This window comes from Pempheris klunzingeri, chromosome 7 (assembly GCF_042242105.1).
Source record: "Pempheris klunzingeri isolate RE-2024b chromosome 7, fPemKlu1.hap1, whole genome shotgun sequence".
NCBI lineage: Eukaryota > Metazoa > Chordata > Actinopteri > Acropomatiformes > Pempheridae > Pempheris > Pempheris klunzingeri.
Genome location: NC_092018.1, coordinates 21,003,587 through 21,029,488, shown reverse-complemented (window position 1 = coordinate 21,029,488; position 25,902 = coordinate 21,003,587). Strand labels below are relative to the sequence as shown.

The following is a 25,902-nucleotide window of genomic DNA, read 5'->3' as shown; positions in this document are numbered from 1 at the left end:
TGCAACCGTCTGAGGTTCAACTCTTGTACCAGAACATTTGTCTGCCAGCAACACAAACATCTAAAAAGTTCTAAAACAACACCAACAATCAGTACTACAATACCAGTTATTATTGTCTTTGAAGTGGCTTTCTTTCTTTTTTTTTTGCACAACTCAAAATTCCAAGAACGGTACCTCTTCACAGCATTTGTTACCTTATAGGCCATGTAGCAGAAATGAATCAGAAATGCTGCAATATGCTTCAATAGACTTTAATTTCAGTCATTCCAGTAATGTAGTGCAAAATAAATCTGTTTATTCACTAGATGTACATGTGTAAAATCTAAAACATATGCGTAAATAAAAAAAACAGTCTTTCATGAAGTTCATCAAGGAATGTAATGATGCACTCGATGTTACATGGCTCAATTAGCTGTTTACAGATTTCCATTAGGGCAGTCAATTGATTTAAGATGTTTTATTGCATGATTGTCCATAGTGAATAGCAAATGAATCATGCATTTTTTTTATCTGTTCAAAATGTACCTTTTTATAGTTTTTCAAGTACTTGATACTCCACATGGGAATGGACAACCATGCTTGCTTTGTGCAAATGTCTGTGTATTGGAAATCAATTAATAACAGAAAACAATGACATGTATTTTCCAGAAATCCTCACAAGTACTACATTTAGCATAAACAAATGTGCTCAAATCATAACCTGCCAAACAGATACCAACAGATGAGCACACTAAGTTTTACATTACTTAGTACATGACTCAGTTAGCTGAGTAAGTAAGCAAATCACACAACGCAATTCTGGCCAACCTCACGTGAGGAAAGTAAAGGCTCATAAAATCATCCCATTCATGTATGTGGGATGCGCCGCCGCAAACGAGACACTTTGGGCTATGTGCAGCACAAGACAAATGCTAAATCACTGCACAGCTATCAAGTTGCCAGCACCATTGACGCTGAGCATGGGGAACAAATCGGACTGGTGTGGAGACCTCCTTCTCTGTTGTTCCTGTGGAGCTGGAGAGGGAGGAAAAGGATCCATCACTAGGTTTCTGCTGTGGAGGTGGTGAGGGGATTTTATTCCTCTAATTTTCTGGTCATGAGGCAGTGGGGTGTCATTCAGTCTGCTATTTCAATCCCTCCTGCCAGCTATTATCAAAGGATGCAGGTGATCGCAAACAATGAATAATAATAAAAGCTCTTTAAGCCTCCAATAAGCTAATTGGCTGTCATTAAGTCGGATCCAGTTTATCATTTTTTTAAATTGAAGAAATATATAGACACTCTATGAGTCATTTCTTCAGAAGTATAAATAGACGCCTGGCCTGTTTGTAGAGCTTACTCACGCACTTATGTGCTGCTCTCACACCTAGTAAAGCCAATTTCATTGATTGTATTGGAAGTATAGTGTTGCAGCAGCTGCTCCACAGATTGCCCCCCTATGTTGCATAATCAGTATCAAATTTGATCTCTGTTCAATGTAGCCTGTCTATAGTTTACCACCCGCTTTGGCCTGCAATCCCAAACCAGACTACAAGAAGACTGGACCCAGTGCAACAGGGCCCAATACTGGCTTGACATTGTCCACAGGCTTTCTGTCTCGATCAGAGGCCCCCGAGGGACAATGGGCAAGGTGTCTTCCATACACATTTCCCACATTCATTCGTCAGACGGGGGTTCAGTGCTGGTCTCAATTGGTGACAGTAACGAGAAAGTAGTGTAATCTGTAACACATTACTCTACACAGGCAATAACATTATTATTATTATCATTCTTACTTTAGAATAAAAGTAACTAGCAACCTTTGTCCTGTCATATCCCAATGATGGTTGTATGCCTCACTCCGTGCTTGGTGCAGTGTCTGTAAGGGCACCATCTGGTTTGGATGTAACACACACAGGTTATGTTAGGCTTGAAGTTTGAGGGCATGCGGTGAGCCCCAGGCGTGTGGTCCTCACTGGTCTGGCTAATTATTTTCGCCCAGTCAGCAGTTTGGTCTGACATGCTATATGCACGCATTTGGGTCCAGTTTGGAGAACATCACATTAAGTCCTTCACCTCTGGTATTTACCAATAGCAGTGTTTGTTACACGTATAAAATAAGAATAGTAGTTGCCAGGGTGTAACTGCAGTTCAGTCCTTTGGACTACAGACCCAGCTGGCTCCTGTCAGTTACTGAGCTCCAAATGTTGCCGAACTAAGGGCTTTACTGTAATGTACTACCGCCTGATTAGGCGCTGAGTGCAAAGATCTAGGCAGTGCCTCGATTAGATGAACTCATAGTGAAGATCTTTCTAGATCTAGACCTGGAGTTGCATCCAGGGTAATTACTTTACTATTACTACTTCTAACTGTTTTGATTTACTCTATGAACACATCTACGATGTCACTGCTTAAAGAGCACACAGCCTTACACACATTAAAAAACACAGAACTGTGTCCACAACAGAGAAGAGGATGACTGCATATATTTCAGCTGCCAAAACACTGTATGTGCACTTTTGATGTATTAATTATTGAGAGACCTACCTAAGAGCAGACCATGATGTGTCATCCATTTTAAAGGCTGCCAGAGGATCAGTGTGGGTCTGAAGTCACAGAGCCACCCAGCTGCCTTTTCTACTTTAGGAACAATTAACCACTCACTTGTTTGTATGTTACTAACATTTTGTCCATGAACAATGTTAACATCAACAAATCCTAACCACATCATTTTTGAGACGGTGTAATTACTGTAAACCGTCCAGCCCATCACAGAGGCAGTCACGTCCTCCACCAGCCTCAACACTGCAGGAAACCTGCTGGAGCACTGGGCAGTGCTGCCAGTAGGGCGACCAGGGGTGAGAAACCTTAGGTTTTCATCGATACTATTACTTTTATTGATATTGCTTATCAGTTTGGTTCACATTTACATGTTTATGCTTGGATTTGCTTTTTACTTGTTACTTGTTACAGTAACAAGTGAAGTGGTCCTCAACTCAACCAATGTAAATCTCTGAGTCATCTACACATCACCTCATTTACTTCACCACAGCCTACTCTGCTGTTTGCTGACACGCTCCTATCAATCATGCTATATTCAGCTCACCACACCACAACTTTTACACATCTTAGCCCATTGGATACAAGCTATGCATATATTTCACGACTGTGGGTCATTTTTCAAAGAATACAAGAGGTTTAATCATGTTACTACTGCGACCATATCACTACTAAACACTGATATTAAACAGTTCTGCATTACACTCAGTGACATTTGAAACATTCAGTACAAGGGTTTTAAATCATATATTGCCACAATGTTTTTCCAAAGCATCTACAGTACTTTTAAAGTTATTTAAATGGAACTTGGTTATGGTCTGCAACGATTGTGGTTACTGTTAGAAAGGCAACATTAATTGCTGGTTTGTAACATAGCAATTTTATACTATCACAGATATATTGGTATTGGTATATATGTTGGCAGACAAGTAACAATGTTTATTACATAGTTTGTCCACCATATAGCAGATAGTTGATTTTTACACTGTAAGCAGTCCTGCTCACTACACATTTGTCGAATTTTAAAGGAGCTATAATAAATATTTTAATAATAATGTATGAAATGACGATTGACAACAATGTTAAAGTGTGAGACCGGTCTCAGATGATGATGAATCAGCTGAATTACCAGCTGAAACCGCAGTTTCTGCTTTTACAGTGCTTTGGTTTTGGTTCAGGTTTAAAGCAGCAGTATTTTATTTTTTTGGCCACAAAATAATATTGACGTATTATCACTTTATAAAGTTGCTACGGTGAATGTGTGCATTAGCAAACAGTTGCTAGCAAGCAATGCGATCATTCATTTAGAGTTGTGATGACTTTTAGTCCAACTTTCGGTGTCGTTTAGCTCTTACTGTAATCTAGTCTGGTGTTCTGTACTAAGCAGGTAGTGCACACTGGTTTTGTCAGGGTTATCTTTTTTGGCCAGCTTGTCAGTCTTTTGCTTTTCCTCAACTTCAAGTCTCCAGTGGATGGTAGCTGTTGCATGTCCTTCCACAAGTTTGTTGTGGTCACCTTCCCTCCTGTTCTTTTTATGTTTTATGGTGGCTGGTAAACAATGAAGTGACCATTGCTGCCACAAACTACTATGGAGTGACTTTGCTGGAGTTTGGTAAATTATTTTTGTTACTTAAAAATATAACTTTAATTTTTTGAAAGAAAGACTATACTTTTTGTATATTTTAAAGTGACAGTGCTTTGATATTAAAATATTAAATATTAACATTTCAAAACTGCTGTTATACAGCCCAGTGGTTTGCTTGATATTAGAGATTAGATAATGTTGCATGACAAATGGGTATCATCAGATCAATGGTTTATTGAGATAGGAATATTTCAGCGAATGCACACACATCCAATTAAACAATAATCCTGATTAACATAGAGTTTCACAGATGTAACTAAATCATGGGTGTGTGCAGTGTGCGTGCGGTTTCATGAATCAGAATTTGCGTTTTTGTATTTGTTTTTTAAAAACAAATATAAGAGGAAATATACAAAAATAACCGTAAGTCCTCACATGTATGGTATAACAAATGTGTGTTTGAGTAAGTGAGAGAGAGAGGCGGAGGAAAAGCAGCAGGATACTGTGTGCAGAGTGACAGAAAGTGGGAGAAGGGAGCACAGGCAGAGTGCTGTGTTGGGCAGTTCTTGAGCCTGTCTCTACCTTTGGATCCTGCCTCTACCTGGCCATGTCATCCAGCCTGCGCAGGAAGTGGAGAAGCGCAGTGCAAACACTCAGGACTCTCCGTGGGACGGGAGCAGGAGGAGTTGGAGGAGGCGCTGTGAGTCTGCTGTTATTTTTAGTCTCTCCTCCCTCCCAGGGCTCGGTTAATCCGCCGCTGCACAGGCTTATCCAGATTGGAGGTAGAACACCGAGGCAAAAAGGTTAAGCACTCGCTCCTGTGAGAAGCCTCTTTTGGTTGTGATGCAGTGTTAACTACCCAAATTGAGCCAGACCATGCTGAAGCAGGATTTTGCTAGACAAGGCTGTGGGTTTGCCAGAGCAGGGGGACTGTGGCCGCTCTGCTTGCAGGAGCACTGAGGAGCCCCTCTGCTAACCATGAGTCTGGAGTGGCTGCCGACCGGCTGCTGCACTGGCTACCAGAGCTGGCATCGGTGCAGACAGGCTGAGATGGGCAAGATTGGGGCCTCAGATGGCTGCGGGGAAGGGGGAGACAGCGGCAATGGTGGGAGGGCAAGGATCCAGCTGAGGGGACTGGACACTGAACAGCTGAAAGGCAGCCTGGTTGTCCTCTACACACCTGCTGGAAACTCCTGTCTGCTGAAATTGGTGGGAAATACATGCATGGATGAATGAATGGGTAGATAGTAGACAGCAGAGTGTACTGATGTGGTGCGTTATATCTTGAGGGTGTCTGCTGATTTTGAATTAATGTGTATATATGATATAATATACATTGTTAACATCATTTAAAAAATCTACTCTTTGACTTGACTTTGAAGAAGAATCGATCATGGAAACATTCTGCTGGCAATCAATCTGTGTATGTGTGTGTGTGTATGTTGGTGTGTGTGTGTGTGTGTGTATATATATATATATATATATATTTTATTTTTTTACTGTGCAGGACATAGTGCCTTGAGATGACAATGCACAGCTTTCTTGTATGCCTTTAATGGATGGTCTCTGTTGTGTTAGATTGTGCATTGTGTACTGCTGTTGTGTACTCTGCTGCACCTCCAACCATTATAATGAAGATAATAGTGATTGGATTTGGTCTAAAATTGTGCAAAAATATATAAGATAAGTGAGAATTTCATCAAACAAAGAAGATGCAATGTTCAAATAATGTCTATTTATCAGAGCAATTGTTATTTTCTTGTCAATTTTCTTTTCTTGCTCTTCTTTGGTGTAAGTAGCACAATACAATACACAATACAGAGATGTATTATCATCTTGACATCATTGATGAATTTAAGTGATTTTCATCTAAAATGACATATGTCTTTTCACCTCACTTCTTTGACTTTCACTGTAGTATGACGTTCTGTAAATTTGCCCCTAAAATTAATGTATTAAAATACGTATAATACATTTTTTTTTATCTGCAATGAAAAATGCAGTATATTCAACTGTGTAAATCTGTCATGATTTTGACATTGTCACTGTGATGTACTGTACTAGCGTGTGTGTGTGTATGTGTGTGTACTTTTTATATAACAGAGAGGCAGTGAAGCACAGTGGACTCAGAGCGACACAGTGATGCTCAGCAATGCTTACATCAGTTGGTAGTAATTACTGTAACTGTCTAGTTAAACAGCAGAGAGGGATGCCTGTGATAGTGTGTTTGTAGAAAAGACAGAGAAATTTAGTCAGTGGCATACTCAGTATGTTCTTTTATCGTATAGCCCATTCTAACCAGGATGATAAATTGATAAAACGTATACGTTTGCAAAGAATTTTGAATGTTAAAAATAGATATTTTATGCACAAACAGAAACAACAGATACTAATAACAAGGTAATAACAGTACATTTAGAAACAAGGTCAAGAACAGCAGATTAAAATAAATCAAATAAAGACAACACAGGGATAGTAAAACATGGTGAATAAGATAGAATTAAGAAACACAAAATGTCAGGAGTGAAAATGATAAAACTTACCTATATATAAGAATTCCTAAATATTTCCTATGAAAGAAAGTATCAAGAAGGTATTTAAGAGACGCTAATAATGTGGCCTGTCTGGTAATTCTTGGTCAGGGAACAACCAACATTCTCTGATATCAGAGAATGCCCAAGCACATGAGGAGTCAATGAATCCTTTATATAATTTGGAGGAAGGCCATTTAACATTTTAAAGGTGATCAATTAAAATCAATCAACATCAAATAAATCATTGTATTCATGAAGCTTTTTAAAATTTGGGCAGCAGAATTCTGCACCAGTTGGAGTAGGTGGAGGGCGCTCTGGCTGATACTGTCACAGTGCATTACAGTAGTCTAAAAAATAAAAACATGTATAACTTTGTGCCAATCACTGGGAGATAGGAATGATCTGATTGCGGACATTTTCTTTGGCCGAAAGAAGCAGGACATGACAGTTTTCTTAACATGACCCTCAAAATAGATCTGCATTAGAAATAACCCCAGCGTGTTTAATAATTTTAGTTGGTGAACTGTGCTTACTTTGAAGCCGGCTGGTGGAGTGTGTTTGTCCATCATTTGATTTATCAGCATTCATTTTTTAAAAGTTTTGGGACATCCAACATTTTATATCACTAAGGGGGGGGCAAAGAAATTATTGAAGTGACTAGATTGGAGAGTAACATTTAGCTGTGCATCATCTATAAGAGTGATAGAAAACACCTTGGTTCTGGGTGATCTAGCTGAGAGGAATGGTGTATATTGATAACAATAGAGGGCCAAGAATAGACCCTTGAGGGACACCACAGTTAAAACAGAGGAACTGCCATTTGCTTTAACAACAGAAAAGGTTGTGTGTGAAAGGAATGAATGTAGCAGGTGTTTAACAGTTCCCTTAAGACCAACGCATGTTTCAAGAAAGGACAGGAGGTGCATGGTCATTTGTGTCGATTGTTACCTATATCTGCTGGAGTAGTTCATTAGAGACCTTCACAAAAGAGGTCAAAGTTGTTAATGTAGGCTGATGAGAACCAGGTATGCAGCCACAGTATTCTGCTGGAATGCCCACTACTGCAGCCACAAGATGGGATTCAAATGGTCACTGGAGTGTCACTCGCAGATCTTTTCAGTGCTTTGAACAAGTGGACAAACTGAAGTCAAAAGATGCCAAAGGGCAATGTGCACAATAACCAGTTCATTAGCCAAAATCTAAAGGAGTTTACCTGCTATGTCAGGGACAGTGGTACCTGGAAAGCAACATATTATTGCAGAACTTGGGGTAGGAGAAACACTGAAGCATTTACGCATTACAAACACTTCAGTAATAAGTGATGCGTAAATAATAATAACCTGATGTATTTGTTTGTCAGGCTCTGTTGGTGCATGTTCCAAAGCAGATGACCTTGTCCTTCACACTCTTGTAACTACCATAGAATATTACCACGGTTATTGTTTTTGGTTATTGTTTTCGCTGCCTTAGACTCTAAGGGCATATGTCATTACTCGGAGGGAAAGGGTTTTTGGGTCAGGGCTCATGGGACACTCTCTGATTGAGAAGTCCTATAGTAAGTACAGCTGAAGTATCCCTACTTAGTAAGCACACATGCGTGCACACACATACACAAAGCACAGACAGGGATACAACATTTGCGCAAATACAGTTTGAGCCACAATGTTCTATTTGGCATGTACATATTCATATTTGTCTTCACATTACAAAAGCAAATGTATGCATAGGTTTACATAATGCGGTAATGTTGTATTTTCAGGTATGTTGACAATGGAGTCATTCAAGTCAAAGCCAGCTTTACTGTCTTCTTCAAAGTCTGTCTATGATTACAATAAATATGGCTGCCATGAAAAGTTGAATTCCAGCAGCACTGCTGGCTGTGTTTGGAAGTTTGCTTTGTGATGTCACAGTGATGTCAGTGTTTGATGTTTGATGTTAAGTTACTGTTAAAGTAGCATAAACTACCATACTTAATGTATGATGTATGATAGTATGCTTATGATATTCCAGGATTGTATTCTGACTTCTTAGAAAAGTGTAATTTGACACATATTTAGCTGTCAAGTACTCCAAACCGCACATTTTTAAAGGATTTTGAGAAGCATTCAATGTAGTATACAATGACGTGGTCCTTCACTGGCCCTCTTCTACTGCCTCTCATTCATGGCTCTAGTTATAAGCAGTTGAAGTTGAACAGAGCTGCCTGCCTCGATCAGTGTCATCAGGGCTCAGCACACACATCACTTATATGAGAGACAGAGAGAGAGAGAGAGAGAGAGGGAGAGATGAGGTGGAAAGGGATGAGGGCAAATGTCTGCTGGACTAGTTAGCAATCCAATTAAATTTACACACCAGCCAGGCAGAGAGATATGCAGGCTGCTGTTATTGACATGATACTGTTCTTTCAAAGAGGTCAGTTCCCACACCCACGCACACCCTCGTCCTGTGCTGTGTGTGAGCGTGTGCTAATCTGGGTTAGTCTCCTTTTCCACTTTTATGTCCTCAGCCCCCAATAAGTGCAGTACACACATTTGTTTAATCTATATTTCCACATCTATATATGTATATGTAGTTGTGTTGAGGCTTCTTTCTGTACAGGTTATTGGTAATGTATAGCTTTGTGTCATTGGTGCACTTATAATTGTTTTTTTTTTTTGCCATAGACAGTGTTACATAAGTAGATGGCTGTTGCATTTTGGCTGGGCATGAAACTCCACTGATTGAATAATGCAAAAAGTGAGGGGAAACAGAGAGGTACTGATAAAGCACTGTGTACCAGGAGTGATATAGGATATTATAGTATATATATGGTGATATAGTAAAGTTGCTGGAAAAATTAACCAAGAATTTGTTCATGGATAAAATAATCAGACAGGCATTTATTTGTTAATTTTTCTTTGGTTTCTTGATCAAGTAACTTGATTCATAAATCATAAAAAGTACAGTATTGCTATGAAACACATCTTCTCACTGATTTGCAATATTTCACACAATGTTTGGATTTATTAATGGAGTGTGTAACTTTTGGCAGAATCTTTGGTGATAGACTTGTAATTTAGACTACCACCAGAGATTCTGAATCATTATTTATACTCATAGTGTAGATCGTCAGATCACCCTTGGAAGTACATAACAATTTATGGAGAGAAGCATTGTAAAAAGTTCACAGATTTTTGCATGATTCTTTACAACACCTAGGAATGTTTTTGTTATTGTTTGATTCACAGAGGCCTTTTCCTAATTGATTCTCTAGCCACTGTTAAAATTCAGTGTTGGTTAACCCTGTTGTGTGTGTGTCCCCTACAGAGCTCAGGGATGGAAGAGATGGTCTGGGAGCAGTACACAGTCACTCTGCACCGGGTGAGTCCATTCACTAACTATGTTCTGAAAACAGGAGACAGCTATCACGATTCATGAACCTGAAGCATTAGAGGAACACATTCTTAATCCCTTCAAATCTGACAACTGATAAAGCGGAAATTCTGATGTTGAACATCATTAATTTTTTTTTTTTTTTTGATGAAACTGTTTCAGTCATTAACAGTACATCTGTTAGTCTACTGTGTATGTATCTTTTCGTAGTCCCTCATTTTAACAGTGGTGTATGCTGGTGGAGGGAGGACGTAACCTGACAATATAAAGAACAGGAAGGAGATAAAATTCCTGCTGTTTGAACACGAGGAATATACAGGAAGTATAACTACTTCTTAAAAAGCAAGAGAGCAGAAGTGTTTGGTATACACTGCAGCATATGCTTCATTGCATTTGCAGATGTTTCAGTAACACTGTGCCATCCTTAGTGCTCTCTTAGAAATTATCTTTATGCACAACTATTGTGGCATGTGTCATGTTTATGAACATAGTAACTTGATTAAATTGAGGGAAAGACGGTGATTTTAGTTGAATGCTGAATAAAAGTCAATGCTGACTTGAAGCGGTGCACATGACCAGTTTACCCTTGTCAGTATTTTATCCAAACCATGATCTAGTTCATATGGGTTAGTTCATATGTAATTTTCATCATCAAGACCAATTTAGATGTGATGAATTCTTTGTAAAACTGTAAAATTCTTTGGTTGCCCTATGCAACAACATGCATTCTCCAGCAGTCTCCAGACAGGCTCAGGCCGAGCTCTGGACGTGCTCTGTGGGCTTCGGGTGGCCTTCCTCTCTCCCATGATCATGTTTTAACCCATGGAAATCATAGTTATACCAGAAGGCACTGTGATATCCCACCCAAACTATTTTTGGCCCACTTTTGTGTACATTTTTTGTGAATAAGCTCGGTTAGCTTTAACAACATTTTCTTGAAGATGATATATTGTAGATACTCTACAGGTGGAAAATACACGGTGATAAAACTGCATAGTCCATATAGAAGCACAATAGGAATAGTGGGCAGCATTTTTGACTGTACAAGCCATTCATTATATTATATTATATTAATTTCACTGTATTGATATTGGGTTATACATTTCACCAAGTATTAGTTGGATTTGGTTAGTCTTTTAAAAAAATTTTCTAATATTTCCATTATATTCTATATTAAAAAAACACAATAAACTGTTTTTATCATGTTTAAATAATAATTCATGCAATAGAGGGTTAATCCTAGCAGCAATCATGTTTCCTCCAACACTTATGAAGTGAAACCATTTAGTGGTTTTAAACAGATAATTCTATGGCGACATAGTGGACATCAGATGCAGTATATTTTGCAATACACTTGAAACATGCAGTCATTCCAGCTAGACAGAAAAGAACATAACTAATGAGATTTCCTGCCAGGTTATTTCATTTGTCAACATAAATTATATATAAAGGATATGCAATAAATATCATCACAGTTTGATATTCAAACAATTCAAACAATCAGCACCCCAGTAACTGCTGGGCAGAAACTAAATGACACCAGATAAGACTCTCACCACAGTTGCACAGCTGCTTCAGTGTTATTGGGAATGAAAATCTGTCTGAATGTACTATAGTTACTGATTGCTTTCTTTTTCTGAAGGACTCTAAGATGGGTTTTGGCATAGCTGTGTCAGGTGGGCGTGACAACCCCAACGTGGATAACGGTGAGACATCAATCATTGTGTCAGACGTGCTGCAGGGAGGACCAGCAGAAGGATTACTCTAGTAAGTCTTTCAAAGTGGCCAAAATCCTCCGCAATGGGAAATTATTTAATGGACTGAGTTGCTTGATTTGCACTGGTTAACTGTCAAATCCAGGATCTCACTTCTATTACAAGTCGATGCTAGTTGGCCCCTACTATCTCTTATTTCACTGAAACACTGAAATTTGCATGTCTGTATAACATACAGCTGAGATAGCTAGCACTCTTTTGTTCGTCAAAATAACTTGCTGAAAAGGTCTCAAGAAAACCGAAATGGCTATAAATGTACTCCAAACCTCTTGTACTGAATGAGCCAAGTGTGTCATAGTAAAACAATTGTTCCAAAGGTCTAAAGTACTGTACTTACCTCCTGAGATTCCTGAGATTATCTCCATTAGCAAACCTAAGAAGCCATGAGTCAATTTAGGCAAATAACTGTTTCTTGTTCAATACTTGGTGCAGTTTTTTGTGAAACATTTTATCAGATTTTAATTTTGTTGTCACAATTCTATTATTTGTGTTTCTTTTTTGTCCAGTGAGAATGATCGTGTTATTCAGGTCAACTCCATCTCCATGGACAACGTGCCTCATTCCTTTGCTGTGCAGTCTCTCCGCAAATGTGGCAAAGTGGCCAAAATAGTGAGTAAGAACCCCACACAGGGAAGACACAGTGTCCTTTTGCAGAGTTAAGGCATTGTTTGTAGATGCAATAATTGTCACACTGTTAAAAGGCAGGGATGATAAAACATGATGGTTCCTCAGGGGGACCTTTGTTGGTGCATTAACCATCTGCACTGAACCTTGAAGTCAAGTAACACTCATAAAATCCAAAATGTCAGTCAATGTGTTTCGTATTCTTGTGAGATTGTTTCCTTAATATCAGGGTGTACATCATTCCCTACATCACTGCCTAAAGGGCAACTTGTCATGGGCTTTTGCTGTATAGAAAAACCTCCTGTGCATGGTGGTAAGTGGGGTGGGGTATTTTTGGTAGTTTGTTCTGACGGTTTAGTTCTGAGTTCTCGTTGAAACCACAAGAAACACTTAAAGAGCTACTCTAGATGCTTTTCTCCAACCGGCGCTTCGCCTCAGGTCTAACATAGATAATAAACAAATATTTCATCTTTCACAAGATTGTTGTGATTGGGAACTTTGCTGCTGTGTGAATCAGAAGTGCCGAGTGCTGCTGTATGATCCAATTGCTTTGGAAACCATCCCTACACACACCATTGTCGTTGGGGCTGTGCCTGACCATTTCTGTGGCCCTGTTCAGACCTGGCATTAACAAGCATCGTTTGTCACCCCATCACAAATGCACAGCTCTAAGTTCATGTGAATGTCAACGTGAATGCACCCATTATGCATTACTGCAGGTTACTCAGACCCCATTAGAAGGTAGTTAAAATAAAACTTTTAAAGCCTTTAAGGCAGAGACTATAACAGTTACATTATATGCTATGTGAACACATATGAGAAGATATCTAGTATAGCTGACTTTGTGCTTGAATCAAATCTCTAAACCCAATTTCCTTTGAATAATCAATTGTGTCACCAAGGCCATTACAGCAAGTTTACGAATCATGTAAGTGGGGGACTGTTGCTTTTGTCATGTAAATGTCAGGATAAATGTACATGTAGAAGTATTCATGACAAACTGAACATTTTAATCAAGTCATTTATGATATGTGCATATAGTTAGTCAGAACACATTTTCACACATGTTTAGAGTTTGTCTCTCCTGAAAATGTAAATTCAACATAATTTGTCCTTTAAAGCATATTTAGGGTTGTTGTAAATTACATTTAATATGTTCAATACAAACACTTGGCTTGTAGTACATAACTCTGCTGTGTGAGCGGCTGTATATTAATATATGGGGTAACACTCCATATATTGTGTGAGCTCTCACCTTAACATGATTTTAAAGGGTTAGGGCCTGATTGATTTGCTGCTATTGTATTATATACCAAGTATATATTGTTACAATATGTTTTTATGTTGAGGCGGGGGGGCTTTGCATTTCAAATCTTGCAGGACAACCTCCCACAGCCTCTGATTGTGTGTGTGTGTGTGTGGTCTAAGTCTCTAAGTCTGCGCAGTAATGTCTCAGGTTTTCAGCCTGGCTGCCTCTCACGCTGCTGCTGCTCTAAAAGTAGCTGTGATTCTCTCCCGTGTGTATACTGGACTAATCTCACTGCTCCACACAGTTAAATATAAAAGCCTGACATGTTGAAGGAATCTGCAGAGGGAATCTTGCTTCTTTAAATCACTGCTGTCACGACATCCAGCTGTATCTTTACTCTCACTCCTTTGTCAGACATAGAAGCCGTGTTGTTTAGACAAATCATACTCATTAAGTTATACAGCATTTTTTGCCACACAGCACATTTTTTCATTAATTACATGCCATTTTGCAACAAGGTCATTTAGTAGAGACCTTTATTTATATATTTCAATATCAATTTAGCTTATTATGATGTGCTACTTTGACAAGTAGCCTCTAAGCTGGCCAAACGTATACAGTAACGTTATAATGTCACAGCATTCAACACGTTCAGTTATTTCTGGTATGATCGTTTTGACCACAGATAAAAGCGTTGCCCCAACATTGAATTTGACACATAACGTTAGCTATAGTAGGTAGCTAAACAGGTCAGCTTCTCTAATGGTAAGTTATCAAATTAACGTTAAGTTAGCTTGCATTACTTGCGTCTCTTGTTGCAATGAAACGACACAACATGAATAAACATGACTAAATCCAATGTGATTAAAACTTAAATACCTTCTCTCATCCGTGAGAGACGTATACTTCTCTGGCCCAGGGGGTTCAGTGCTCGATGTCAATGGTGTGAAACTTAACTCTTTCCATAATAAATCCCTTTTCTTAATTCTGTTTTGGTTACATTTTCTTTTTGAAGAAGTGTAGCACAGCTCTAATTCCTTCAATGTTTGCAATACATAGTAGATAGTGGTCAAGACTGCGGGGAGACGGACCAATGAGGCAAAGCTGATGTAACGGGCCTGCTTTAAATGCACTGATTGGACTTTTTTCGCCTGCTGCTTCAGACCTGGATGAACTCACTGACACATGTGTGACATGTGAGAACATGTGTCAACAAATATCTTATGCACATACAGTAATACCTGGTTTACTGCAAAACTCAGGCAGCATTGTCAGGCCTGTATAAACAGGTTAGGAAAATGCTGACAGAGGAGATAAGTGTAGCAAAGACAAACTATTCTGAAAAGTTGGAAAACAGGTTTTCAGCTAATGACCCAGCGTCATTGTGGAGAGGTCTGTGGAACCTCACTAACTACAGGAGAGTGGGTTGTCCTTCAATCGGAAGGTCGGTGGTTCGATCCCTGGTTATGAGTCAGCATGTCAATGTGTCCTTGGGCAAGACACTGAACCCCAACTTGCTCTGTGCTGATTAGCCGGCCCCCACAGGAGCTGTGTGAACTCCCGTCTTGCTTCAAACACAGCGCAATCCTCCCAGTACCCAAGAAACCCACCATCACAAAACTAAAGATCTACAGGCCCATCAACCTGACATCTGTGGTCACGAAATCCTTTGAGACACTGGTGTCTGCCCAGCTGTAGGACATCACAGGCCCTCTGCTAGACCTCCTGCAATTTGCCCACTGAGCTAACGTGTCAGTGGGTGATGCAGTCAACATAGGATTGCACTTCAACACATCGTCTCTCCAGGGACATATGCAGGGTTCTTGTTTGTGGACTTCAGCTTGCCGTTCAACACAATTATCCCAAAAGTCCTCCTCTCCAAACTGGCACAGTCCACTGTCAGCACACCTGTCAGTGGATCACAACATTTCTGACTGATTGGACGCAGCAGGTGAGGCTGAAGAACATCACATCCAGCATCTTGAAAGTGAGCACTGGTGCTCCCAGAGTTGGGTGTTCTTCCCTCCACTCTTCTCCCTCTACTCACATGCACCCATTAATACCCATCTGTTAAACTCCTGGGGGGTTGAACAGCTGGCATTCTGGTGCAGTCAGAACAACCGGCAGCTGAAGAAGCTCAAAACTTAAGGAGGACAGTGGACTTCAGGAGCACCCCAACTCAGCCCTCCCATCACTATACTCAACAGCACTGTATTTGGAGACCTTCATGTTTCTTGGACTCACAATATCCAGGACCTCCTGGGAGTCCTGGGAAGCTGGGAATAGGCACAACCATCACAAATTATCAATCATACAGTGTCAGAAATAAATCTGTAACACTAAACACCGCTGTACCTTCAAATTCTATATTACTTGTTTCAATACTTTTCTTTTAACATGTACGTATCATCAAATATCTAAGCACAGTCACACTATGGCTTTACTGAGGGGTAAATGCAGAGAAATGCACAGTTCGTACACATGCTATCATGTCCACCTCATGTATATACATTAATCATTCCATATTTATTCCAGCATCTTTGCATGCTGCACCACTGCACTATTGTCCTCTTCTGCTTTTCCTATTATCTGCTCATGGTCCTGCACAGTTTGAACTGTGAACCGTTTCTCAAAGAATCAAACCTTGATGGGAGCTTCACAGTTTCTTTTGGCAACTTCACCTCCTCATCTAAAATTCTTTATTGTGGTATGCTGCAAGGTTCAGCCCTATCTTGTTTATCATGTATATGCTTCCTCTTGGGCAGCGAATAAGGCACTTAGGTATTTCCAATCGCTGCTATGATAATGATTTTCAATTATACATCTCATTAAAGTCTCAAAACATGGCTATATTGTCAGTTTTAACTAATTGGCCCAAACACTATAAAACAGACAGATAATTTCTGGACCCTTTATGTGTGGAGTTCACCGTCCCAAGACATGCAGGTTTATTGGTGACTTTAAATTGCCCGTAGGTGTGAGTGTGAATGGTTGTCTGTCCTACGTGTTGGCCCTGTGATTGATGGTGACCAGGTCCAGCCTTTCACCTAAAGTCAGCTGGGATTGGCTCCCTGCGACCCTGGCGGATAAGCAGTATAGGTAATGGATGATTATCGTCCAGCCTTGACTACTATAACTTGCTTTTCACCTGCCTCAGCAGAATTTCCCATTATTATTTACAAGTGGTCACAAATGCTGCTGCTAAGCTCTTGACCAGGTTCTCTGAAAAGTCTCTTGTGACACAGATTTTACTTTCTCTTCACTGGCATCCCCATCACTTTCACAATCCAATTAAAAGTTCTTATAATCACTTCTAGAGCTCTGCTTGATCAGGCACCTGCCTGCGTAGCGATCTACTGTATCTTTATGTCACCAGGTGATCTCCAAGGCCCTTTGATCAGGGATTGCTGGTTGTTCGGCTTAAGTTTAAAGTAAACTGTGCTTTTGGGGTAAAAGCACGGAAGACAAAATAGGTTGGGAACAACTGATCTAAATAATTTTAAGTAAGGGGCTTTTTTTTTTTCTTTTTCTGTCAGACGGTGAAGAGACCTCGTAAGGTGACGGCCCACTCACAGAAGCAGCCCCCCTCACCAGGTGCAGACAGTCGCGAATATGCCCCCTCCACCCACTACTACGACGCGGACAATGACAATGGCTGGTACCATAACGAAGGCCACACTTCTGACAGCAAAGGATACCTGGACCCCGAGTACAGAGGAGGGCGGGACTACAACCATAGAGGGAGGAGTCGTGGGAGGAGCCAGGAGAGAACCTCACCCAGCCCAGACAGATCCAGGAGGGATGGCAGCCGGGGACAAGCCCTGGACACCAGCACCGAACGCGAGAGGTACCGCAGCCGAGGACGTAGCCCCGGGGACAGCTACCGCATAGAGGACAAGTACGAGAGAGGAGAGGGAGGAGGAGGAGGAAGAGGAGGGAGGTACAGGAGCAGGGACCAACTTAATGACAACCCTCCGTCTCCAGAACCTTCCAGAGAGCTTGAGCCGCTGGAAAAACCTGTCAACGTCCTGCTGGTGAAGAACAAACCCAATGAAGGTAAAACACTCCCGCTACCAACCATTGCTGCCCATTTAACTGAGAAGAAGTTTAGTTTGACCTTAGGGCTGCATGACTGGATAAAATGAATCATTTTTTACTCAGAATTGAGGCGTGATTATTATGCTTTGTTTTCAAAGCAGTTAAAACACCGTCACATCAATTAGTACATAGAAGGACCAAAAAAGTGTTTATAGAGCAAGTGCTGTGGCAGGTGAGAAATAGGAAACTTTGCTTTTCATTGTGTTGAATAAAACTCAAGCTTTGTTCAGTTGTTAAGTGATTGCCTCTCTAATCTTTTTGTGCCTGATGGCTGGTCAGGGATGGTGATGTCTATGTAAGGCTTGTGTGATAGTGTTTGCAGTCTTGGTAGCTTCATCGTAACGTATTTTGTAGAGATGTCCACCTCTTTGGTACAGTTTAAAATGTCTCAAGAACTGTTGATGGCTTACTATGAACTTTTGTATACACATTCATGGTTCACTAAGGTTACATTTCAATGACTTTGGTGACCTCTGACTTTTCCTTTAGTGCCACCAGCAGGTTGACATTTTGGTTCAGACTGAAACATTTCATCAACTGCTAAACATTGCTTGCATACAGTCGGCTTATGATTGTATTGATCATGTTTGAATCCAAAAAAATGTCCCACACACTTCAGTCTTAAGTAAAAATTGTACTCTAATAGTGTGAGTACAATTTTTGTCACAAGTGACATTGGCTATCTCTTCCTCACCATCCCCAGCGTGGTTTTTCCTCAATTATGACTAATTTGTCTGTCGTTTACTGTTCTCCCTTCATTCTGCTTTGTTAACTGATTTGTTTTTGTTTAACCTATGATATATCTACTCACTTCCATCGGGGGTCTGCAGTAACTCGGGCATGTTGTATGTTTTTACAGAGTATGGTCTACGTCTGGGGAGTCAGATCTTCATCAAACAGATGACCAGCACAGGCCTGGCTGCCAAGGATGGGAACCTGCAGGAGGGAGACATCATTCTCAAGGTGCACACACATTTATTCACAGTGCAGTCACACACTCAAATCCATCACATCCCAGGTAAGTCATCAAGCACAGTGGCTCCCGAGCTGAGGTTCCTAAGATACATAGGAGGAATCAGTAGATATTTAAAGAAGTAATGCTTATTTTTTCTTTTCTTTTCTAAAAAACCAAGGCCATAACCTGTAACTTTGACTTGATTTAAGGGCTGACAGTCCAAAAAGACTGGGAACCACTGATCTAGCATTTGTTGCACATAATAATTTTCATCCATTCCATCCGAGCTGACATTGGGTCAGAGGCGGGGGAACTCCCTGGACTGACACTCAACACTCACATTCACACCTACGGCCATGTCTGGACTCACCAGTTACCCATACTGCATGTCTTTGGACTGTGGGAGGAGACTGGAGTACCCAGAGAAAACCCATGCAAGCATAAATAATATAATAAATAAGTTCTAAATAAGAACTCATAATGGCAATAATACTAATTTAGTACTTAGTGTTCATATATTTGAAAACAATAAATATTTTTCCTTGTCTGGAAAAACGATTTGTCAGGCTAACATGGTTGTATGTCTGCTCTTATTGTTGGATTCTAATTACAAATGGACAATAAATCTCACATAACAACCTTACTTAATTCAGAGAAAGATGCTTTGTATCTTAAATTAACTGGACATGGATACTGGATATACTGAATATGTTTGCAAAATGCAATAACAAACACACATTTATCTTATTTTGTTTTATTAACATGATTATTTTTTACAGTTTAAATGTATAACAAACAAAAAAAGACAGTGAGATCAACATTTTCATCGTGTGTGTCTGTGTGTGTGTGTGTGTGTGTGTGTGTGTGTGTAGATCAATGGGACAGTGACGGAGAACCTCTCTCTGCATGATGCTGGGAAGCTGATAGAGAAGTCGAGAGGGAAGTTGCAGCTGGTGGTCCAGAGAGACCGCCGACAGATCCTCGTCCGCATCCCCCCCCTCGCAGACTCTGACTCTGATAATGACGGTGAGTCTCTAAATGCATGCATGGCCTGAGCAACAGGGTTATTGTTATACCACAGGGAGGTTTTGAGTGGTTATCCTGTGCTGTAGACAGGATTGCTGTGAACAGTGTCTCCCACAGGCTGACGTTTACTTGATGTGGTACTCTGCACTGGTCTATTTGTGACCATTACTATTTTATTTAGTGTCATATATTTTTAGTATCAAATATTTTAATAATGCATATCTCCTTATACTTGTACTATTACTGGCTGTGGGAAACACTATGCTGTGGTTAAAGATTTTTTTTTTTTACCAAAGTTTGATGTAGGTTGCAAGTTGATTAAAGGCTGAGATTAGAGTTAGGATTGGTGACTAATTTTTAAGAGATAACATGCTGTGCTACATTGTATCTGGTGCTCATATGGACAGCTGTTTTCGGTCCTCTTTTAATATGAAATTGACAGATGAAGAAAGAAATAGAATCAGATCATCTCCAAGCTTTGGGGGTTGAAGTGTGCCACCAGAACAGTTTTTAAAGGTCATTAGGTAAATTGAATTTATTCCTTAATTGAGAAAGTTGCAATAGTGTTCATTTAAATCATTCAAATTATGCTGTTAATAGTAATTCACAAAGTGGTAATAAAATGATAATTAGATATGCCAATGATCAATTATATATAGATAAGATAAGATTATCAATATTAAAACACTACTATGCTGATTTGTCTTAGTTTTTGCTGAGTTCCTGTTATTATCGCCAGCAAAATGATTCATCTCATCTCATTTTCATCTCAGCTTTATTCCTTCTATGCAGAGTCCCAGAGTTAAAATGTAAATCGCGTGCTACCACTTGCTACCTGTACTGCAAGTCAGATCCCAGAAACACACTGAAGAAAAGAAATTAACTAATATGTCCAAAGGCCATTCATAAATAAATGTATGAAGGCAAAATAATGAAATTGGAATAGTATGTACCATATTCATGATTAGTTTATTATGACTTCCTTATTTATACAATACAAATCAAATAGTGGAATTTTAATGCCATACTTAATGAATTGTAAATGACTAATAAAACACTTTTATTCCTTGTGACACACTTGAGCCTCCATAAAACACAGCGTAATTAATGGCAATATCTAATCAAAATGTCCAGTGGCATTATTTCAACTGTTTCCTAGAGACATATAGTTACAATCATGTTTCCATACACTTATACAAAGTTTAAAAATATCGAAGCGGCTAAAGATACCCTCTGAAACTAAGCAGTCTTGAGTTTCTGCTTGCAGCTGCTCCGCTACTCTGCATGACTCAAAAAAGAGAGAGCAGTCAGCTGCAGGTCTGGTTTAACCAGGACCTGGCTGTGGGCTGAAATAATTTGAGGAAAAGCTTCCAGCCCCTTGTCTTGAAATCTGACTAGAAATTGAAGTGATCATATTGATTTGAAAGTGCTCTTAACAAGCAGAAGCGATCCCTGTAATCGCTCAAAAGTGCAATCTCTGTCTGTGTTTTCTCTTCCAGATAATATGTCATACTTTTAGATGAAGGACCACCCAAGACACAGCATGTGTAACAATCTGTTGCCTTTCTCTAAACTGTAAAACGGCTGTGACACAACCAGACTAAGTTGTAAAGCTTTCACACCTTTTGCACTTCTCTTTATACTGCTCTAAATCTTTTAACTTTTTAATACGTGATTCATTTTCCTGAATAAATAAACACATTTTAATCACTATGTACTTTGAATTGTGTGATTCATTAAGTATAGAAGTTGAATAATGCCAGTGGAAGAAACCTGTAAACCGTCCTCAGGTGAATGTACTTCATTTTTTAATCATGTCAGATGTTTGATTCTTGTTGCAGTCAAAGGGTGATGATTTATTTTTGTGAATACAGAATGTTGCATGACAAAGCGTGGCTCATGAATTGGGTAAGATGTGTGTTGAATTTTCAGTGTAATAACATATTAATTATTTGTCCTAACAGTGTAGCACCTCGCCGTTGTCTGTCCAGGTGGTATATCTGAATTTCCATCACTTCTCCTGCTGCTGCATTCTCACAAACATCCTCATGTCACGCTCACACGTCACTGCACTGACGGGGTCACTATAAATACTGATAGCTGGAGCCTGGAGATAGTTTATACCCGTGTTTCCTAGTCCTAGTGGAGGCACGGTGGCCCATCAGGTGTGCTAGAACAGGGAAATATTGAAAAGATGCAGGGCAGTGGGCCCCCCAGGACAGGGACTGGGAAACACTGGTCTATACAGATGGCGCTGCTGGCTGGGCTTGTTAGCATCTGTGTGGGGCTTTGCAAATCTGTTGTTTGGAATAGTGCTCACTCTAATGCTATGAACTAAAAGGGTCAAAGCAGCAAAAGACACATCTATACTCACCTTATATATATATATATAGAACTGTGCTAGGGGAGTTGCTGTCCTGTTTCCAAATGGTGTTAGATTGTTAGTCTCCATTTTAAGGTTTTAATACTTAATTTAACAGTTTCTTTGGATGTTTCGAGGGAAGAACATAGTCATTTGGATCTAGCTACAGAAAACGGGAATAAGGTTCTGCGAAACGCATTAAGTTTCCACTAATTTCAGCTTTTAAGAACTGAGCACTGATGTGATTGTTGTGTACTGTTTGTGCACTTTTAGACGCAGACGTTTTTCCAACTTTAAACCCAATATCTGCTCATTTATAATAAGAAATCTTTTCCTCTGTATTTGTTGACTAGTATGCTTGCCTGTAATTTAAAGAAGGACAAATTCATCACCACTAGCACAAATGGAGAGAACTGTAGCCACATAGCCACTGTATGCTATCGGTCATACCGAGTAAAGCTGTAGCAGCTAAAACCCCTGAGTGTTTTGAATTAAACAAGGGGGCTGATTTTATTGCTTAGGAGTCCAGCCTTTCATCTGCGAGAGAATAAATGAGGTATTTCTTCATTCAACAGTTGCATAAACTGTCTTGAAAGCTCCGTGAGCTAACCTTACGTAGACTCCCTTGACAGAAGGTTTTGTTACTGCAGTCATTTGCACATTAGTGATGATTAGTGAACTGTCAGTTTACAGACCATGGTGGACTGAGAAACATGCAGAAAGGTAACTTTTATCACCTCTGTCCATTCTAAACAAAAGCATGGCACTTTCTGTGCAGCTCTACTATCCAGTCCATAATAGATCAGAATAAGAAATTCTAAGGGGACTTCAGTTAAGCAATTTTCTGACAGTAGTATGAGTCATCATATTGAACATGAAAACAAAAATCTGTGATGTCATGAAAATCCCAAAGTGTTTTTTTATGTTAGTGTTTTTGGCCTCAACTATATAAACGTTAATGGTCAAACTAAAAATGTCAGCATTTGGCAGAACCTGGAGAAAGTATGAGAATAGGATGTTGTTTCACAGGTGGCTATCCATGTGTCTGACTTTACCTACATGTGGTAATATTCAGGATGTGCAGTTCTCCAGACAGTTGCTGACCCATTTGGCTCTTGACTCTTGCCGTGCCAAAATCTCCAGTTTTTTTGGCCATGAAAAGATATTAACTCTCGAAGTAAATCTCCAAGTCATCATCCCCACAGCTATTCCCACAGCGTGCTAGATTAGATTGCCATGGATTAGTCCTCAGAGTTGCTTCTGCATCACAACTACACCTTATGGTAGCTTTGTGAAAATGTGTGTGTGGGTTTGTTTTTTTTTTCTCGCATTTCTGTGTTAATATGAAGGAGGATCTACACAAGGATAAGATGAGGAGAACACAGAATTTAACTGTCCCTAATTACTCTAAAGGCAATATGTTTAATGTCAGTTCAGTCTCTAATTTTCCTAGGAAGTATGCATTTACAGTCAGTTCATCCAAATGACTAAAAACTGAAAAAAGATCAGAAATCACGTTAGTTAAGCGACTGTGCTGTGAACCAAACAAATGTAGTGCAGCTGTAACTTACACATGCTGTTTAGGATGCAGGAGGAAGTGGAGCAGCTGACTGTGTGTAGTTAGGATGTCCACAGACTCTCACCACTACACTGACTAACATGTAAAGCATTCAGTCAGTAGGGAATCTGTACAGAAAGGCCGTGAAGTAAAAGCACCGATATCCACACAGGCTGGCTGTTTCTTCTGCTGTGCACACATACATAAAACAAGATTAAAAATATAAAGCTCCATTAGCAGATGCATGGTAATTACAGCCCACACATATGAAACAAACAACACACTGAAGATGTAGTTATTCTTTGCCCTACATTGCGGGTTTTTAGCAGGAACAAGAAGACTTGGTTCCCTGAGCAGCATGAACGTACTCAACAAATTGCACAGCAGTCTGCTAGTTACATTATTGTATTTCTTGTACACAAGGAGACTTTTCTGTCTTCTTCAACCATGATTGCAGTGCACAGGTTGGATGCTGTTGTTACTTACACCAATAACAAATGAACAAGATGCCACAGGCTGATTGATGATGTCCCTACATGTGAAATCTGATTTAGTGATGAAAACTACATTTCAAATATATTTTAATAATCCTCCACAAACCCCTAACCATACCAACATGGACCACCATGGGCATCTGTCTGTCTCTGTTCCACCACGTGTTTATTTTGACATACATATAGAGATTGAAATTGATTTCCAGAAGAATGTGAGGAAAAAGAATCCATGTTGTCCTAATGGTGGTGCTAGGGGAGACCAGGAACACCCCATCTGTGCTGTAGTTGTGAGGATAGCTTGCTGCGGACGTGAGTGTTTGAGTGGCCCACAGATGGATAGACCAGCCGACATCGCCATCCCTAGACCCTGCCCGATAAAGATAAGTCAGTGTCGACTGGTTCTTGTCATGTGATCGCTCCATTTCTGAGTCTTTCACATGAACAAACAGTCCACATTTGGAATGTGATGCAAATGTAAATCATCGATGTTTTTTTCTGACAAATATGGCCAACACTTGCCCATATCAGGTTTGACACAGTACCCTCATATTTCCCTTTTTCCTTTCTGTCTGCCTCTCTCATCCTCGATCTTACACTGCGTGTGTCTCTCTCTCTCTTTCTTCCATTTCAGTGTGTCACTTTTCAAACTCCATCCCTTCTGGTTACAGCCCTGCATGCAGAATATGTCTCTAACCCTAATCAAACTAATTGACACGTACTAGATAGTACCTGGTAAAACACAGCTGTGCCTCTCTGACCTCCGATTGTTTTTAAATTAAAGGGTAAAGCCGGTCTGCTGACAGCCATGAAGGAATGTGACAATCCTGTCAGAAGTGACAGAGTTGTTGGCTGTCAAACGGGTTTGTCATGGCATGTGGTTTTTCGGGGGAAAGACTTCTCAACACTTTTGTATTCGCTCTCTTTTATGTGGTTCCCTGTCTTGTCCTCTGACATCTGAGCCCTCAGATGTTTCTCTCTCGTTTCTGGTGGATAGACTTCTGTTAAAGCTTCAGCCTCCTTCCTTCTCTTCAAAGCATTGTGCCGAGTGCCACACTCTGACAGATAAAAGCAGCCAAATCAAAAGATTCTGCCAACCATGCTCATCACTGGGACTGAGTGAGAGCCAGGTGGTCTCTGTCGGGAGCAGGGCTGTGTGTAAGCACTTTGGACGAGCTTGTTTCTGGGTTTTAAAGCAGTATGGATACTCTCATGAGACCAGAGCTGCCCTCATACTAGCATTCCAGAAGTTTCTTTATGGATTTATTGAAGCATTTCAGTGTCTTTCTCTGAATCGTACAAATGGGGATAGCAGCTCCCACTTTTGGACAGTCTGTCCTCCATAGTGTTCATTGTTGAGTTTAAGAGAGAAGTTCAGACCCTGCCTGCCATGTTTAGAAGTTTGCCCGAATTCCTCATGCATGTTTGGGGCATTTCTAGTTATTTCAACTACTCAAAGCGCTTTACATGACATCCTCATTCACCCATCATTCATACAGGGGGGATGTAATTTAGAATTTTTTGTACTCATTCACACACTGAAGCTGCTTCGGGAGCCAGTTGGGGTTCAGTGTCTTGCCCAAGGATGGACATGTTGACCCATAGGAGCTGGGGATCGAACCCCCGACCTTCTGATTGAGGGACGACCCACTTTACCGCTGATCCACAGCCGCCCCGATAAAGCATGAGCATTAGAGTGCGTTCTGGCTGAGCAGACTGACTTCTTGATAATAAC

At 40.1% G+C, this 25,902-nt stretch overlaps 1 protein-coding gene across 1 annotated transcript in view; it reads left to right on the top strand.

Annotated features, from left to right (window-relative positions):
• The window catches only part of LOC139204373 (tight junction protein ZO-2-like), a 72,499-nt gene that overhangs the window by 23,356 nt on the left and 23,241 nt on the right, over window positions 1–25,902 (top strand). Inside the window, exons 2-7 of the mRNA XM_070834390.1 lie at window positions 9,964–10,017; window positions 11,672–11,796; window positions 12,311–12,413; window positions 17,214–17,733; window positions 18,635–18,738; window positions 19,603–19,756. Of these exons, the coding sequence (XP_070690491.1) occupies window positions 9,964–10,017; window positions 11,672–11,796; window positions 12,311–12,413; window positions 17,214–17,733; window positions 18,635–18,738; window positions 19,603–19,756 (1,060 nt within the window). The remainder of the gene's footprint in view (window positions 1–9,963; window positions 10,018–11,671; window positions 11,797–12,310; window positions 12,414–17,213; window positions 17,734–18,634; window positions 18,739–19,602; window positions 19,757–25,902) is intronic.